This window comes from Diadema antillarum, unplaced genomic scaffold (assembly GCF_040938485.1).
Source record: "Diadema antillarum isolate AM-2024a unplaced genomic scaffold, OU_Dant_1.0 seq00000854_RagTag, whole genome shotgun sequence".
Lineage (NCBI taxonomy): Eukaryota > Metazoa > Echinodermata > Echinoidea > Diadematoida > Diadematidae > Diadema > Diadema antillarum.
The window spans coordinates 1,038,232-1,052,482 of NW_027271725.1; the positions used below are offsets into that span (position 1 = coordinate 1,038,232).

Consider the following 14,251-nt stretch of genomic DNA (forward strand, 5'->3'; position numbering starts at 1 on the left):
CATGAAGCCACAAATAATGATACAGCATCCCAGTTTCACACACTTTGACCAAAAAAAGAAGAAATAAAAAAAGGGTAAATTGACTACTTTCTCTACATATATATGCAGGGTAAACATCTCAGTATATATGGTAGAACGTTTGGCATGGCTGTCTGTTCTACATCAGGAACGGTTTTCTCGCAGGTGATGGACGGGCGCGACTAAAAGCTGTAGCTTCCAAATGAGGATTTGGTTATAAGTTCTCATTGCCCACAACTTATACTAATATCTCTACACGCAGCAGAGCATTTGATGGGAAAGAGTATGCATGCTCCACCTCAAAATGTATGGCACTCTCATGACATGAATGTGGGTCGGTGAAAGAAGAAGAGATCAACAGTTGAGGAGTACAAGTCACTTGGCAAGTCTCACACAAATAACAGACAATGGCTGTATGCTAATATTGCAGAGTAGAGGAAGGTAAATCAAATGTTGAATGTCTGAACCCTGACAAACGTTGAACACTAGTTGCTTCACCCGACCCTGCAACAATTTGTATCTGCACTGCCATGTGCTATTACACCCTGTCAAAAAGCAAGGTGACACAACCCCCAACTGCACCTAACACATGCAGGTATGGTAAAAACACATCACTTCTCAGGATGGGTTAATACCTGACCTGCACTTAAAGACAGCAATCTAAACATGATAATCTCCGAGGATCAGCACAGGGAGGATGCAGATTGCTGATACCAGTGGGTGTCGTCAAGTATCAGCCAGGCATTGACCATTATCCTTCTCATCTCCACCATAACATTTTGCCTGCCCTTTACACTCCTATTGATACAAACAATCAATTACTGCTGTGTCCACACCAACTGCTCTCCACACAATAAAAAAGAGATGATACCTTGGTGACCACACTCCTCCGTGCATTGGGGAGGCAGAGGTATATTCACAGAGAGAGATGATAAAAATACCTCTACTCCTACGCCTTGACACAAATCTATCCATCTGTTCTTCCAAACACTCCCGCCAATCAAAAAAAAAAAAAATACCAGCCACCTCTCTCAGTGTTGCTGCTTTACTTATGCCTTTGTATTCTCTCTCTTATCTCTCTGTCTCTATTATTCTCTCTTTCTCTTTATCTCTTTTATCTCTTTATCTCTTTATCTCTCTCTATCTCAAAGATGGAGAAATTCACTGCTCCATCTCCTGTTGCTGCTTCTTGCGCTTCTCCACGGCCCACTGCATGGCCCAGATGGCCAGGGGCCGCATGTAGCCCAGGGACCTGTAAATCTTCTTCACCATGTATGCTTCGGGCACCTGGTAGGCGAGGCCGGCCTGTTCGTAGCAGGTGATGTAGCAGCCCCTGGCTGTGCGGAAACCTTCTTCCCACATTCCCTGGATGAGAAAAATGGTGAACGCATACAGAGGGGAGAGATGAGAAGAAACAATAATAAGAAGTGAGATAGACGGACAGAGGAAAGAAGATAGATATGGTTCAGAGTCTGGTTCATAGACTAGTTTACTTATCACAGTGACAGCAAATTATACTACAGATGACTCCCTTTATAACAAAATCCTCAGGACTGACAGGTCTCTTTCATTATGTTTTAATTTGTTAAAACAAATCAAGTATATACAGATATGATTTTGGGACCTGAATGTTTACTTCGTTGTAACAAAATTTCTTTGTAGCCGTGTTCATTATGCCAGAAGTGCACTGTACTACAAATAATGGCAATCATAATCATCATCAAGACTATACTGATGATTCATGTAGATATCATTTTTAATAATATTGATGACTATAAGATATACCATGACAAAACTGAAAACAGAAAAGTAACAGAATGTCAACATCAATTACGAGATATTACTTGCTGGCTGCACTTAATAAGTAGGACAGTCACATTGAAGTCATCAGTATCTGCCGTCAGCTACCATTCATTCAACATATAATGCTCTCTTAGACTTTGTCACACGGAAATTCTACAGCAAAACCCCTCCAATGTCTCTCGTTTTGAATAAAACAAAACAAAACAAAACAAAACACACACCAAAAAACAACAAAAGAAGAAAACACAACCTACCAGCCCCCTTGTCTAATCCTCACCTCTTGTATCATGTTTCCAGCCAGCCCATAGGTGGTTCCCACCCACACCTCCTCCCCCTGCAGGCTTGTGTGGTCAGCCTTCCCGCTGGGACGCATTCCATTCATGGCTCCAAAGTTGCCACCCTTCGTTTGCATCACGTTCATGTCAAAGATGGTGCGTAGCGCTGATCGCACGTGATCAACGGGAAAGACCTGACCCCTGGCTGTCGCCGGTGATGGCGGTGATGCGGGGCCGCCGTCCGGAACCAGGTCGCACGCCCGCAGATACCAGTGGCCACATGTCTGGTCTGCCATGATGCTGTCGTGGTAGCTCTGGTTGCTGCTGTCGTAGTTGTAGTATTTCCCTGCATTGGGAATAGATTGAGGGGTATGGTGAGGTTTGAGGCAGCTTCAACTATGTCCACTCTATAAAGCAAGCTAGTCTCTAACACTAATGTGACTTTGGTGCACAGGTTTGGATGAGATTTGGAAGACAATCACAAATGATGTAAAACTCAAGTTTTTCACATCCCGGTCAGAATTTGTCACCTGCTTGACTTGAACTGTCTTTTAATACTACAATAAATCTCATTCACTTGTGCAATAATTTTGCAGATGATATTGACATAAAACCAAAAACATAGCCAGGAAACCAAGCACAAAAAAAAAAAAAAAATCCAAGCATTGCTCATAAATTGTGAAGATAAAACAGATCAGATATAAATCATCTCTTTACTAAAATGAATGCAGCAGACACTCAGCAGTTGCATCAGTTACTGTATACGCTATAATTTTCACGTACATAAATTTTCGCGAATTGTCGCTGTCACACATTTTCGCGAGTGGTTAAATTCGCGATTGGGGGACCAGAAAAAATATGAAGTGGCAAAGAAAGTGTGAATTTTCAACTTACTAGCAAATAAGAATGACTCTAGTTATACACTGCATGAAGAAGACTTGCCAAACTCTGCGAACTAGTAAGTTAGAATTCAACATTTTTGAAGTGGTTAAGTCCATCGCGCTAGATTTCTGACGAGTGGTCCCCTTGCGATAATGGATTGGCTCTCTACAGTATTCGTAAGTAGACGTGGACGTGCGTAAACAAGCTTAACCAGTATGGTCTGTTCGGTAAGCCGTGACATGGTATACTAGTACTGAAATGTTCGTATCACCAAGGCAAGGGATTCATTTTGGAAGGTAATATTTTCGCGTGTTGTTAATTTCGCGAATAGCTCCCGACTCGCGATATTCGCGAAAATAAAACCCCCGCGAAATATATAGCGTATACAGTATATAATATGACAATATCTATGTGATACTCCGAAGTTCTCCAACCCATTCACCCTACACATCTGAATACGTTCGCAGCCGAGATTTCTTCCAAACTTTCTCCCTGTCTCGTTACTCCCCATCAGTGATGCAGACATATAGGCAAAGTGATTCCATACCATTCCAAAGCTTCTTCTCATAGGATGCCTTCCCCCTCTCCAGAATCTCAGAGAACTCCCTCACAGCTGCCTGATCCCCCAGCAGCTCCCCCATCTCACACGCACACCGCAGGGCAGCCAGGTAGAGACCTCCACAGTAGGCGCTGTATGAGAGAGCATTGGTATAAATTATATTCTATGGCGTTATGACAAAAATATGTCCTCAGAGGATATTTTTTGCTTTTGTTTCATTCAAAATTGTCATCAACATTATCATTTTTTTTTCTTCTAATGATTACAGGGAGTGGCTTGGCTCTATGTGCATAATATACCATGTGTGTTCCTAACCAGATGGCAAACTACACGGTACTCATGAGCTAAATGTTCCCACTTTTATTATACGCATTTTACATATTATTCCTAGTAAATCTAATGGCATGGTTAATAAAATTAACCAGTGAACATTTTTTTTTCTTTGAAGCTTTAAAAAAAAAACCATAGACTGAGACTGATCGAGACTTAGCACAAACGTTTCATCAAGCAAAAACTTCCATTATTGTAGTACTGTTCCTCCTTCCTCCAAACATCTTACCCAGTACTTTATCCATACCACCTTGTCAATAAATCTTCATATCCTCTAATAACATTATCTTTTACTTATACATTACAAACTAAATAACAGATTTAAGACAAAACCTTCAGTCCAACACATATGCTCCTTAAACAAACCACAGTTTGCACAGACATCTACTCAGAGGAAGTAGTGCCTGCAGCTATTTCACATATACTTAACTCTTAATGTGCCAGGCCCAAAACCCCTAACGTGCCAGAGGTTTTTACCTAACGCCAGAACGTTTCGAAACTGGACCGACAATGAAATTTAAAACTGCCATATCTCTGAAACTATTGACTGTTTTGAATTGAGTTCTACACAACATATATCAAGAAATGTTTGCTCTTTGGTGTCATGCAGTCAGTTTGCCACAATATCTATCTGAATCTGAAATATTGCAGAAATATTTGATACATCAAAAAAATTATTAGAAATTTTTGTGTAGTATGGAAAAAAAGAGTCAGTCTTGTTTTTTCTTCAATGGAACGCTCCCTTGACTCTGTGAGAAAGTTTTAGAGCAACATTTCCTCTTTCAAATGATAACAAAATTGCCTTCTAGAATTGTATGATTCCAAAGATACTAGCAGTTTATTTTGTCTTAGCAATTTCTCTTTCTGCCTCAGTAATTCATTCCCAAATCTGAGTCCTTTAGTCCCAGATAATGTATTTGAAACTAAAGTAATTGTCCCGGGCCCTGGAATAGTGTCTTTTGTCCACCTGAGAAGGAAGAACCTGCTAATCCTCCTTTTGTCTACGCGGACTGCGGGCGGGCGTACTCTATTGAAATCGGCAGGCCTTTGTCCACGCGCAATTCCTATGCTAGCGTGGGGACGATTAGTGACGTTCACCAAAACAAAAGGATGAAAGACTTGACCGACGAACGAAAGCTGACCCTCTTTGAGGGACAAAATCAAAGCAGCTTCCCGCAGGACAGCGTCCAAGCGGAACAATGCGAGTGGAACCGCATAGACAATACACGCAGAGTCAATAGCATACACACGCGTGGTTTACCTATGAGACTTTTGATCCATACACATCTCGCAGAGGGTGCGCCCGCTGCGGATTTTCCCGATGTGAAAAAAATACATCTAGCTGAAAAATCATGTATTTACTCAAAATTTTCCTATGTAAGCATGCTCATATTTTTAGTGGAAGCGATGGCTATGCTAATCAGCTACCAGTACATATCATTGGCAGTTGCTTGGTGTAACACATTACGGTACCACAAGAACTTAAATGATCAATGCTTTTCTCGCTGTTCTTAGTCGCCGATCGGCGACCATGGCACGTCAGGACTAAGGTCGCCGTTCGGCGACCATGGCACGTTAAGAGTTAATTGACATTTTCTCCACTGACCTGACACCTTTAGATGTCCATGCATCATAGGTCTGGTCAGCTGTACCCTCGTGGTCAATCAGACCGTCACCATCTTTGTCTTGACTCTTTGCTTTGGCCATGACCGTCTGAAGAAAAAATAAAAATTCCAGGTCACTATTATAGTACATATTTGTATGACATCTTGTATGGCTTTACTGAATAACTCATACTTCATTTGCAGTAGGTTTGGCACAAACTTACTTTAAGAATTACACAACTGGGAAAAGTAATGTGCGTGTATGATAGGAAACCAAAGATAATTTATGCTCAACAGCTTCTGGCCGAATTATTTAAGTAAGTTTTGAGTCATGGGATGAACCTAGATTATAAATCACTGAGAATCACTTGACGATAAAAAAGTGTGAAAATTGCAAAAATGCACTTTGAAAGATATTCCGTGTGATTGAAGGAGAAAACCTGAATATATTTGATCCTCTCATCCAGACCATTTTAGCTCATTCATTTATCAAGTTTTTTTGTTTTGTTTTTTTTACCAAAAAAATTTGCTGCTATCATTGTCATTGTCATCATTAGCACTATCATTACCATTTTGAGCATCATCTCTATACATGAATACATAAGTAGATGAATGAATGAATGAATGAATGAATGAATGAATGAATGAATGAATGAATGAATGAATGAATGAATGAATGAATAAATAAATAAATAAATAAATAAATAAATAAATAGATAAATAAATATATAAATAAATAAATACATACATAAATACATACATACATAAATAAATTAATAAATTAATTAATTAATTGATTAATTATTTGATTACAAAATAAACAAACAATGAATAATGGACAGACAGAGAATAAGAGTTTACGAAGCATTGGGGGTACCTTGCATTTAGGCCACATGAACTCCAGGAATTCCTTGTCCTTGGTGGCATAGTAGTCCCTGTACGTCATGAGAACAAACTTCAAGTTGAGATCCTTCCACTCCGCTGTGTCATGGAACCAGTAGCAGTTCAGACTCAACCATGGTTCTTCCTCTGTAACAAACAAATAAAAAGTACAGTACTGTTCAGTCTTTAGATATATTGCAGATCTCCCAGCCTTTAATTGGCTCAAAAGTAGGAGAGAAAGAGCAGTTCCCATGGGAGTGTGTAGTAAAATCATCAAGAAAAATAGGAAACTCCTTTTGAAATAAGAGCTGAGAATGGTCAAAATTAAGACTCTTTCCTCCACATTAAGAATGGTTGAGAGGTCAGAATATGCTTATCCAACAAGTATCCTCGTAGAGTTTTCTTCTTCATAAAAAGGAGAGTGTCTGCATGGTTTATTTTGAAGGAAATTAAAATCTGACGGAACATTAGATCTAATTCATGGTTAAAATACATCATCTGCATTACTTTCCATTTATATGATTTACATATTTTCACTAATCATAATTTTCCAAATCCAAGTCAAACTCTAGTGTGGAAAGGAACTTTACACAGATTTGATATGACAGGGATGAAAGGAGACATTTCTATCCTAGATGTGGGGTTTGAATTCCAGATGGAGCGACTTTGATTTCCGGAACATTCTCACCACAAACTTATACCCTGTATTCAAAGCTAGCAAGGTCTTCGCAGCCGCATTTGAGGATATTGTGTTATCATATTCTTAAAGAAGAGAAGTTTTAACTCGTTGAGGACGAGTCCCGAGTATACTCGGGCAGGTGTCTACGAGAAATGTGTGTTGTAGCAAAATCAGTCCATCCTCAACGGGTTAAGGTTAGAGAATGCTGCCTTATACTGGAGATAACAATTTCATGGACCACCAGTAGGTGCAAGAGTGAGATTCTGCAGCCAACTTGATTCGGATTAAAGAAAGAAAAGAAATGAAGAAGTCGTAAAACAGTGCCAAGGGTTTGAATGACAAACCTGGGTTGCCAATATCATGAGGTACGCAGCCAGGACTTTTCCTGATGGAGCGCAGGCCAGACGTCAGATCCTTGAAAGCTGCATCATCTTGGTGATCAATGTAATGGCCTGAAGAAGCAATTAAGACAAAGGGAGGAAAAAAAAAAGTGAAACCCATCAACCTTCTACACCTACCTGCAAGGCATATACTATACATGCCATATATTCTTAAATTTCTAATATTTTCTTAAATTTCACAAGTGAGACACTATTTGCAAATTGAACAACACACCAAAATATTTACTCTGATCCCAACATAAATGCATCAAGCATGCATACATATTTCTGTTCATCACTGCACTCAAGTTGGGAGGTCTTGATTCGCGAAAAATCAGACTTGCTAGATATATGGCATACACAGTATTTCCTCAATATCCCCTTCCTCACAAAGCACTCTCTGCTCTGTGTCAATTCTGCAACTTTAGATCACACAACTGCTCCGATTATTTGAGAAAGAAAAAATTGAGAAAATGAGATAAAAATACAGAAAACAAAATCTCAGAGTTCCTGCATCTCCTCCTGTAATGGAAAAAAAAGAGATATTCTTGTACAGCAGTGATTTCATAATTGTAGTAGAATTATACTCAATGAGTTCCAAGTTACAGAGTAGATTTAAGTTTAGAAATCTCCTTGCTGTTAAAGGCCCCAGATGATGCCTAGAAGAAAGTTCCCATCTTGAAGTAAGAGAATAGCTCTGGGCATTAAATGTTTGACTTTAACTTCAAATTCTCCCTTTCTAATTCACTAATGAGTCACTTTAGGGGCTAATTACCAGCACTTTTATGTGCCACATACAACGTCCTACTGAGCCAAATAAATTCCATACATGGACAAAGGGAAAGAGGTGTTGCTCCTGATTCCCTGAAGCACCACAACTGTGCACCATAATCACACAGTACTTAGGAATCACTACACTCTACTGTCTATTATTGAAGTCTTACTTGGGTTTTTGCATCTGGGTTTTAAACAAAATGAAGATGAAGTCATCATTCAAACAGGTACAGCATGCAGTCATGTGCGAGTGTTCAAGTTTTCGAAATTTGTCAGTCTGTTTAGCATTAAATTCTACTGTGTATATGTCCCACACTTTACACAGACGAAAATGTTAAACATATTTAGATAATTCCACGAGATATCACTTTTTTTCTATTATTTAGATATCCAGTTTCTTCATCGCTTTACAATCATATTGCAACATATCGCCTGTGTCTCTTCCTTGTACCGTACACAGCAGAAATAATAAATTGCACAATTTCTCAACTAACAGGCTGTAGAAGTCCTACTGACTCAAAACATAAGGGTAGTCTCTACAGCTTAGATCCTTTCACTGAAACACAAAAAGCTGCACGGATATCCTACTTGATAAAAGCGCAGGCAAATGCCTTTACTGCGACTACAGGGAATCCACTCACCAATATCATACTGCAAGCTGAGTTCCAACTTTGGCCATAGCATGATGAGGGCAAATGATGCATAGAAGTGAACATCGTATGTGTTGTACATCCTGTATTCATGACCTGGTGAAGGAAAAATGGGTGGGGGGGGGGGCACAAAATTACTTAACTGTAGCTAGTTTCCACTGCATTTACGTATTGTTTTTCAAATACAATGTTTTCTTTGTTTGCTGGTTTGTTGGTCTCAGTAAAGTTAAAAGTTAAACAGCATTCTAAGGGTATGCATACATTTGCTTGTAATGATTATGTAGTTTTAAGACCTAGGATTTAGCCTTGCATTTTCATATTGTGTTAGTGAGTTTGGGTCTCATTTACAATTCTGCTTTTAATGACACCACATGAGTTTTTCATCAATAAAGACTACTACTACTACTACTACTACTACTACTACTACTACTACTACTACTACTACTACTACTACTACTACTACTATCATTACTACTACTACTACTACCACACCCACCATCACTACTACTACTACTACTACTACTACTTCTGACAAATCATCCCTTTATTTGATACAAAATGAATCACTACGTGACATATTACTTTACTGTAGCCATTGAAACAGTATTTAATACCACTTGATGATGGCAACAGGCTAATAGTGATGACTATAAACAATTGATGATTGTAGTTTTATAACATGGGTACGACTTAATAAACTTGTTTCATGAGGGAATACTGTAAATTGTAACATCTAGCATCACGATGCAAATTTGTCGTCACTGCTGAATACTGTCATTCTACTGAAAGTTGCACGATGCTCCCAAGACTTAAGCTTTATAAAGAGAATGAATTTGACATCTCAGCACTATGATCACTCAAAACAGAAGTGTCCAATAACTTCAAAATTGTGAATTTTTCATCCAAAGAAGTGATTACTAATAGTACCTTCCAGGTATGCAAATCTGCCGTATTCTCGGACCAGCGGAGCAGCTCTCGTATGTTGGTTTGTTGTTCCATTTGGGAACTCCTCGTCAATGTCCACCCATATTCCCCCTCCGTCGGTGATAAAGTACAGTTCATTGAACAAGGCCGACTTGTACCAGTCAGGTAGAGTCCTATGATACAGTGTTATGAATAAATACACAAGGATGCCTCATGTAGCGTGATTTCAAGCAGCCTCTTTACACTTCATTCTATGTATCTATAAGGCAACCCTATTTCATCTTGCATTCTGTGAGGGGTATCAAATTCATATGATTTCATTATCAGCATTCCCTTGAACATTTTGTATACATTGTGGTTGTGTGAACATGGTCAGAAAGGGCCTCTTTACAGGGGATTTCCATGCTGATTTACTACTGCTCATCAGAATATCACAAGAACTTGCAAAAAAAAAATAAAAAATCAGTCTTAGATAAGCCCACTCATAATGCAATGACAAAATCATACCTAGTCTAAACCATGGCTCGACACTAACTTTTTTGTTTGGTGGCCCGATGGGGCCACCAAAATCCCAAATTTCAAATTTTTGTTGGCCCGAGAGAAAAATTTGGTGTCCTGAAAAAAAAAAAAAAAAAACACGTTAAAAGTCCTTTTTTTTATGAGTCAAATATTCAAGATTTATGATAGTAAGAATTAGAAGTTGGACATATCTACTCATAAATAAACTTCAACAAACTTGCAACACTCACTCTCAGGCATTCATTCAGTCCTTTTCATCCATCCTTTGAACAAATTTAACTGCTAATTTCCGGCGCAAAAAGTTACGAATCTATTGACATACTTTTCAAAAAATTTTGGTGGCCCGAGGCGGGCCATCAAATTTGCCCTTTTTTAAAATTTGGTGGCCCAACTTTCATTTTTGGTGGCCCCGGGCCACCGGGCCACCGTTAGTTATCAAATGAAAGTTATGGAAGCATATGTCTTGTATTTTCTCTGCATTTGTTCATGCTTATGTACAGCTGTATGAAACTTACAGTAAGTCACGCTCCATATCTAAAGGAATTTGCAGTCTGTGGTTTCAAATGCTTAAAGACAATGTTGGTTAGACCGAAATCAGAAGCCAATTGATATTTGGCAAAATGTCACAACAAGTGAGTTTAATTCCAGGTGTTTTTTTTTTAATCGACTATCAATTTCAGCATAAACAACAAAAAAGGACACAAAGAAATCAATTTACAGTCTTGTATCAGCATATAATGCAGAAGAAGACAGCAAATACAACAATCTCAACAGTGTAATTGAAATTACTTGCAGCACCCATGTTCAAACAAACAAAAGCATTCATCTCCTTATGCACATACACATGTATGAAATGGTCTAGGTTAAACACTGAATAAGACACAGAGACACTAGCAGGGCAGTAGATGAAACTTACTCGTCGTTGAGTATCGGGTCCTGCCAAGCTGTGATCTCCTTCTCCCACTCTGGGTACTCCTCCAGGGCGTGGCTGCACAGTGCTGGTGATGCAGTCCCATCTCTACCAAACCATCTCGTGTAGCGTCTGTACACACAAACATACAAATGGCACCAAAAGAGTTTTGACTGGAAGTTTTAACGCTTCACCAGTTGGAAGATGCCTATACATGTAGCTCTCCATAAAGGTGCTAGTCATTTTTCTACATCACTTCAGAATGCAATAGCAAACACTCCAATATTGACCAAATTACATACAGCTGTATAACTTGCTTGTTTAAAAGGATCCAAAAAAATAATCTACTTGCTGAAAAAAACAACAACACAAAATCCAACTATGGCAATTCAGTGGAGGGCATAAAGTGAATTACTATCAACCAATCACAAACCATGCATCTGACACAAAAGTTTTCCCTGTAAGTTGTAGCATGTTGCTCATTCTTCATGAAGACAAGATTCTAGATATTTCTTTTTCTGACAAAACTTTCATTTGATTATGTGACCTTATAAATGAATAGGAATACCCTCTAGTTTCAATAAAATCATTTTTAGGGCAAGTTTATTCCTATTCAATTCTCCACAAGGAAATGCAACTATTGAACACAGACAAATAAAGGACAAAGTTACACACACACACACACACACACACACACACACACACACACAAATTACCAAAACATTACGATGTAGTTACATGAGATATCTTATTGTGTGGAACTACTGTTGCACCACCATGCACTTTTCAATCCATATTCATGCTAATATTTGGAGCCATTTGACCACACACACCTTTGTTTCTAGTGTTTTTGTGACATTACTAACCTGAAGTACAGATGTGTGACATCATCAAAATGAACCTTAGGCATGTCCCATGAGAGAGAGAACTCCAGAACTCTCTTTTCGCCAGCCTCCACGTGGCATGATGCAGCCACAGCACCCGCTATCCGATGACCCTTTTCTGTTCTTTCGCTTGGTCCTGTTAAGTTGGTGTGCCATGGAATGGACAAATGTAATAACTAGTATTAATGATATAAACTGAATGACTGATCTATGGACTGGTTGAAGCTTTCTTTTGAACAAAAGACAGACATACAATCACTTCAAAGATGCAAGATAAGTTAAGGGCATAACATTATGTATTTACAGGCTAATATATATACTGAATTGATGGAAACAGATTCAGCTAATCTGCACAAAATGCAAAATGCAAACACACATCAGTAATGTAACTTCAGTTTTCTTAAAATATGCTACCAATTTCAGGATCAGTAATGAATTTGTTATTGAGAGACTTTGACAATTCTACAACTGAAATTAACAATAGTATATGACCAAAATCGGGCCGAATGAAAAAGGTTCTATTTTCCCTTCTATTGTACTACCAAAAAGAAAGAAACAAATAAAAAGGAAAATAATTACCAAAAAAAAAAAATACATCACCAAATGTGGTGAACAGGATTTGATGTGTTATTTGGATATTTTTATTTGGATATATTTTGCTCTCTCTACTCCTCCCTCTCTCTCTCTCTTTCCCTACTCTCTTCTGTGTGTGTAAGTATGTATGTGTGTGTGTGTGTACGTGTGTACGTGTGTGAATGCGTATGCCTCATGTTACCATCGATGTAATGAAAAGTGTATACTTCTAATAATCAACTTGTACGGTACATGTATTGTAGTTTTGTAAGTTATGTATTGATGTATTGTATGTACAGTTGAACCTCTCGTATCCGGACAAGTCGGGACCGGGGCTCATCCGGATAAGGGATTTGGCCGGATACGGGAGACTCAATGCTTTATACATGTACATATACATACACATGTACTGATGTAGCCCATTGTAGTACCGCATGTAGTAATATGTATACTGCAACCTTTTCATTGTTACATTTGGGGATGTTTGGGGATGATAAAATATCTGAAGGTAAGCAATTTTGAAGGAAATTTGATGTAATGTATGTTAATCATGTTGGAAGTAATATGTAATTCATGTGTGTTTGTGTAGGAGTTCTCAAGGAGTTGGGAATCCCCCTTTCCTCCCGTAATTATTAAAAAACAAAATCACGGCGAGATTGCGTCCGTATAATAGAGAGATCCGGATAAAGGGAGGCCGGATAAGAGAGGTTCAACTGTAGTAATGTAACGTGAGTAAGTGAGGGGACTGCACTATACAAGTTCGCTTTTCAGCAGCCCCTCAATTTTCATTTCCACCAAGTCCTTCATGAAACAAGATGTATTATATATTACAAGATATGTTATCATTTGACGTTTGTATTACCTATGCACATGTACACTGATTGGAAATGAAAATGAAAACATGAATGAATTAATGAATGAATGAATGAATGAATGAATGAATGAATATGAGCTGAACCAGAGGTTTTGCTTTAACTTAAATTTGAAAGGATTTGTATCGTGAATAGTTCACCAGCTAGTATGTGAAGAATTTCACAATATAGGGTCAAGATTATGAAGTGTTAAGCACGATGATAAAGAATATGAAGGGGCTCCTGAAGTCATAGTGATATATGCACCACAGGGCAGTCTATGTAACCACCGACTTCTTGATAACTTTCACTAGACAGGCACATACAAGCACAATATATCTAGAGTGGTAAAATAAACGTGTTGCATAACCCTACGATTTTTTGAAAGTTACACTGACATTGGTTCCTGTCTTCAACAACTGCATGCAAGTCTGTTTCTTTTGTTTTTGTTTTTATTTTTTTGCTGTTGTTGTTGTTTTGTAATTGTCAATCTGAAAACAGGTACAACTCAGACAATTTTTGATCTTGCTTCCAAAATTTTGTCACACTGCCGAGATATATCTCATACATGGCTGACCTGGGTCCCATTTCATAAAAAGATGTTAAGATAGCAACTTCCCACAGCAAAAACCATTCAGGAAGTAGATAATGACCTAGAAGACAACTGCACATATTTTGTTGTTGTTGTTGTTGTTTGTTTATTAAGATTTCTTCTCTGAAAACCCACGATTTAGAATACTCAAGTGTAGTCCTC

The 14,251-nt window shown here is 38.4% G+C and overlaps 1 protein-coding gene across 1 annotated transcript in view; it reads right to left on the reverse strand.

Moving 5' to 3' along the window:
• Nucleotides 1-1,052: 1,052 nt before the first annotated feature.
• The window catches only part of LOC139740420 (non-lysosomal glucosylceramidase-like), a 42,471-nt gene continuing 29,272 nt past the window's right edge, over nucleotides 1,053-14,251 (reverse strand). The window contains exons 9-18 of the mRNA XM_071651012.1: nucleotides 12,056-12,209; nucleotides 11,196-11,321; nucleotides 9,764-9,933; nucleotides 8,828-8,932; nucleotides 7,377-7,484; nucleotides 6,349-6,500; nucleotides 5,474-5,580; nucleotides 3,526-3,668; nucleotides 2,099-2,442; nucleotides 1,053-1,383 (exon numbers count right to left, since the gene is read on the reverse strand). Coding sequence (XP_071507113.1) covers nucleotides 1,180-1,383; nucleotides 2,099-2,442; nucleotides 3,526-3,668; nucleotides 5,474-5,580; nucleotides 6,349-6,500; nucleotides 7,377-7,484; nucleotides 8,828-8,932; nucleotides 9,764-9,933; nucleotides 11,196-11,321; nucleotides 12,056-12,209 — 1,613 coding nt within the window. The 3' untranslated portion in view covers nucleotides 1,053-1,179. The remainder of the gene's footprint in view (nucleotides 1,384-2,098; nucleotides 2,443-3,525; nucleotides 3,669-5,473; nucleotides 5,581-6,348; nucleotides 6,501-7,376; nucleotides 7,485-8,827; nucleotides 8,933-9,763; nucleotides 9,934-11,195; nucleotides 11,322-12,055; nucleotides 12,210-14,251) is intronic.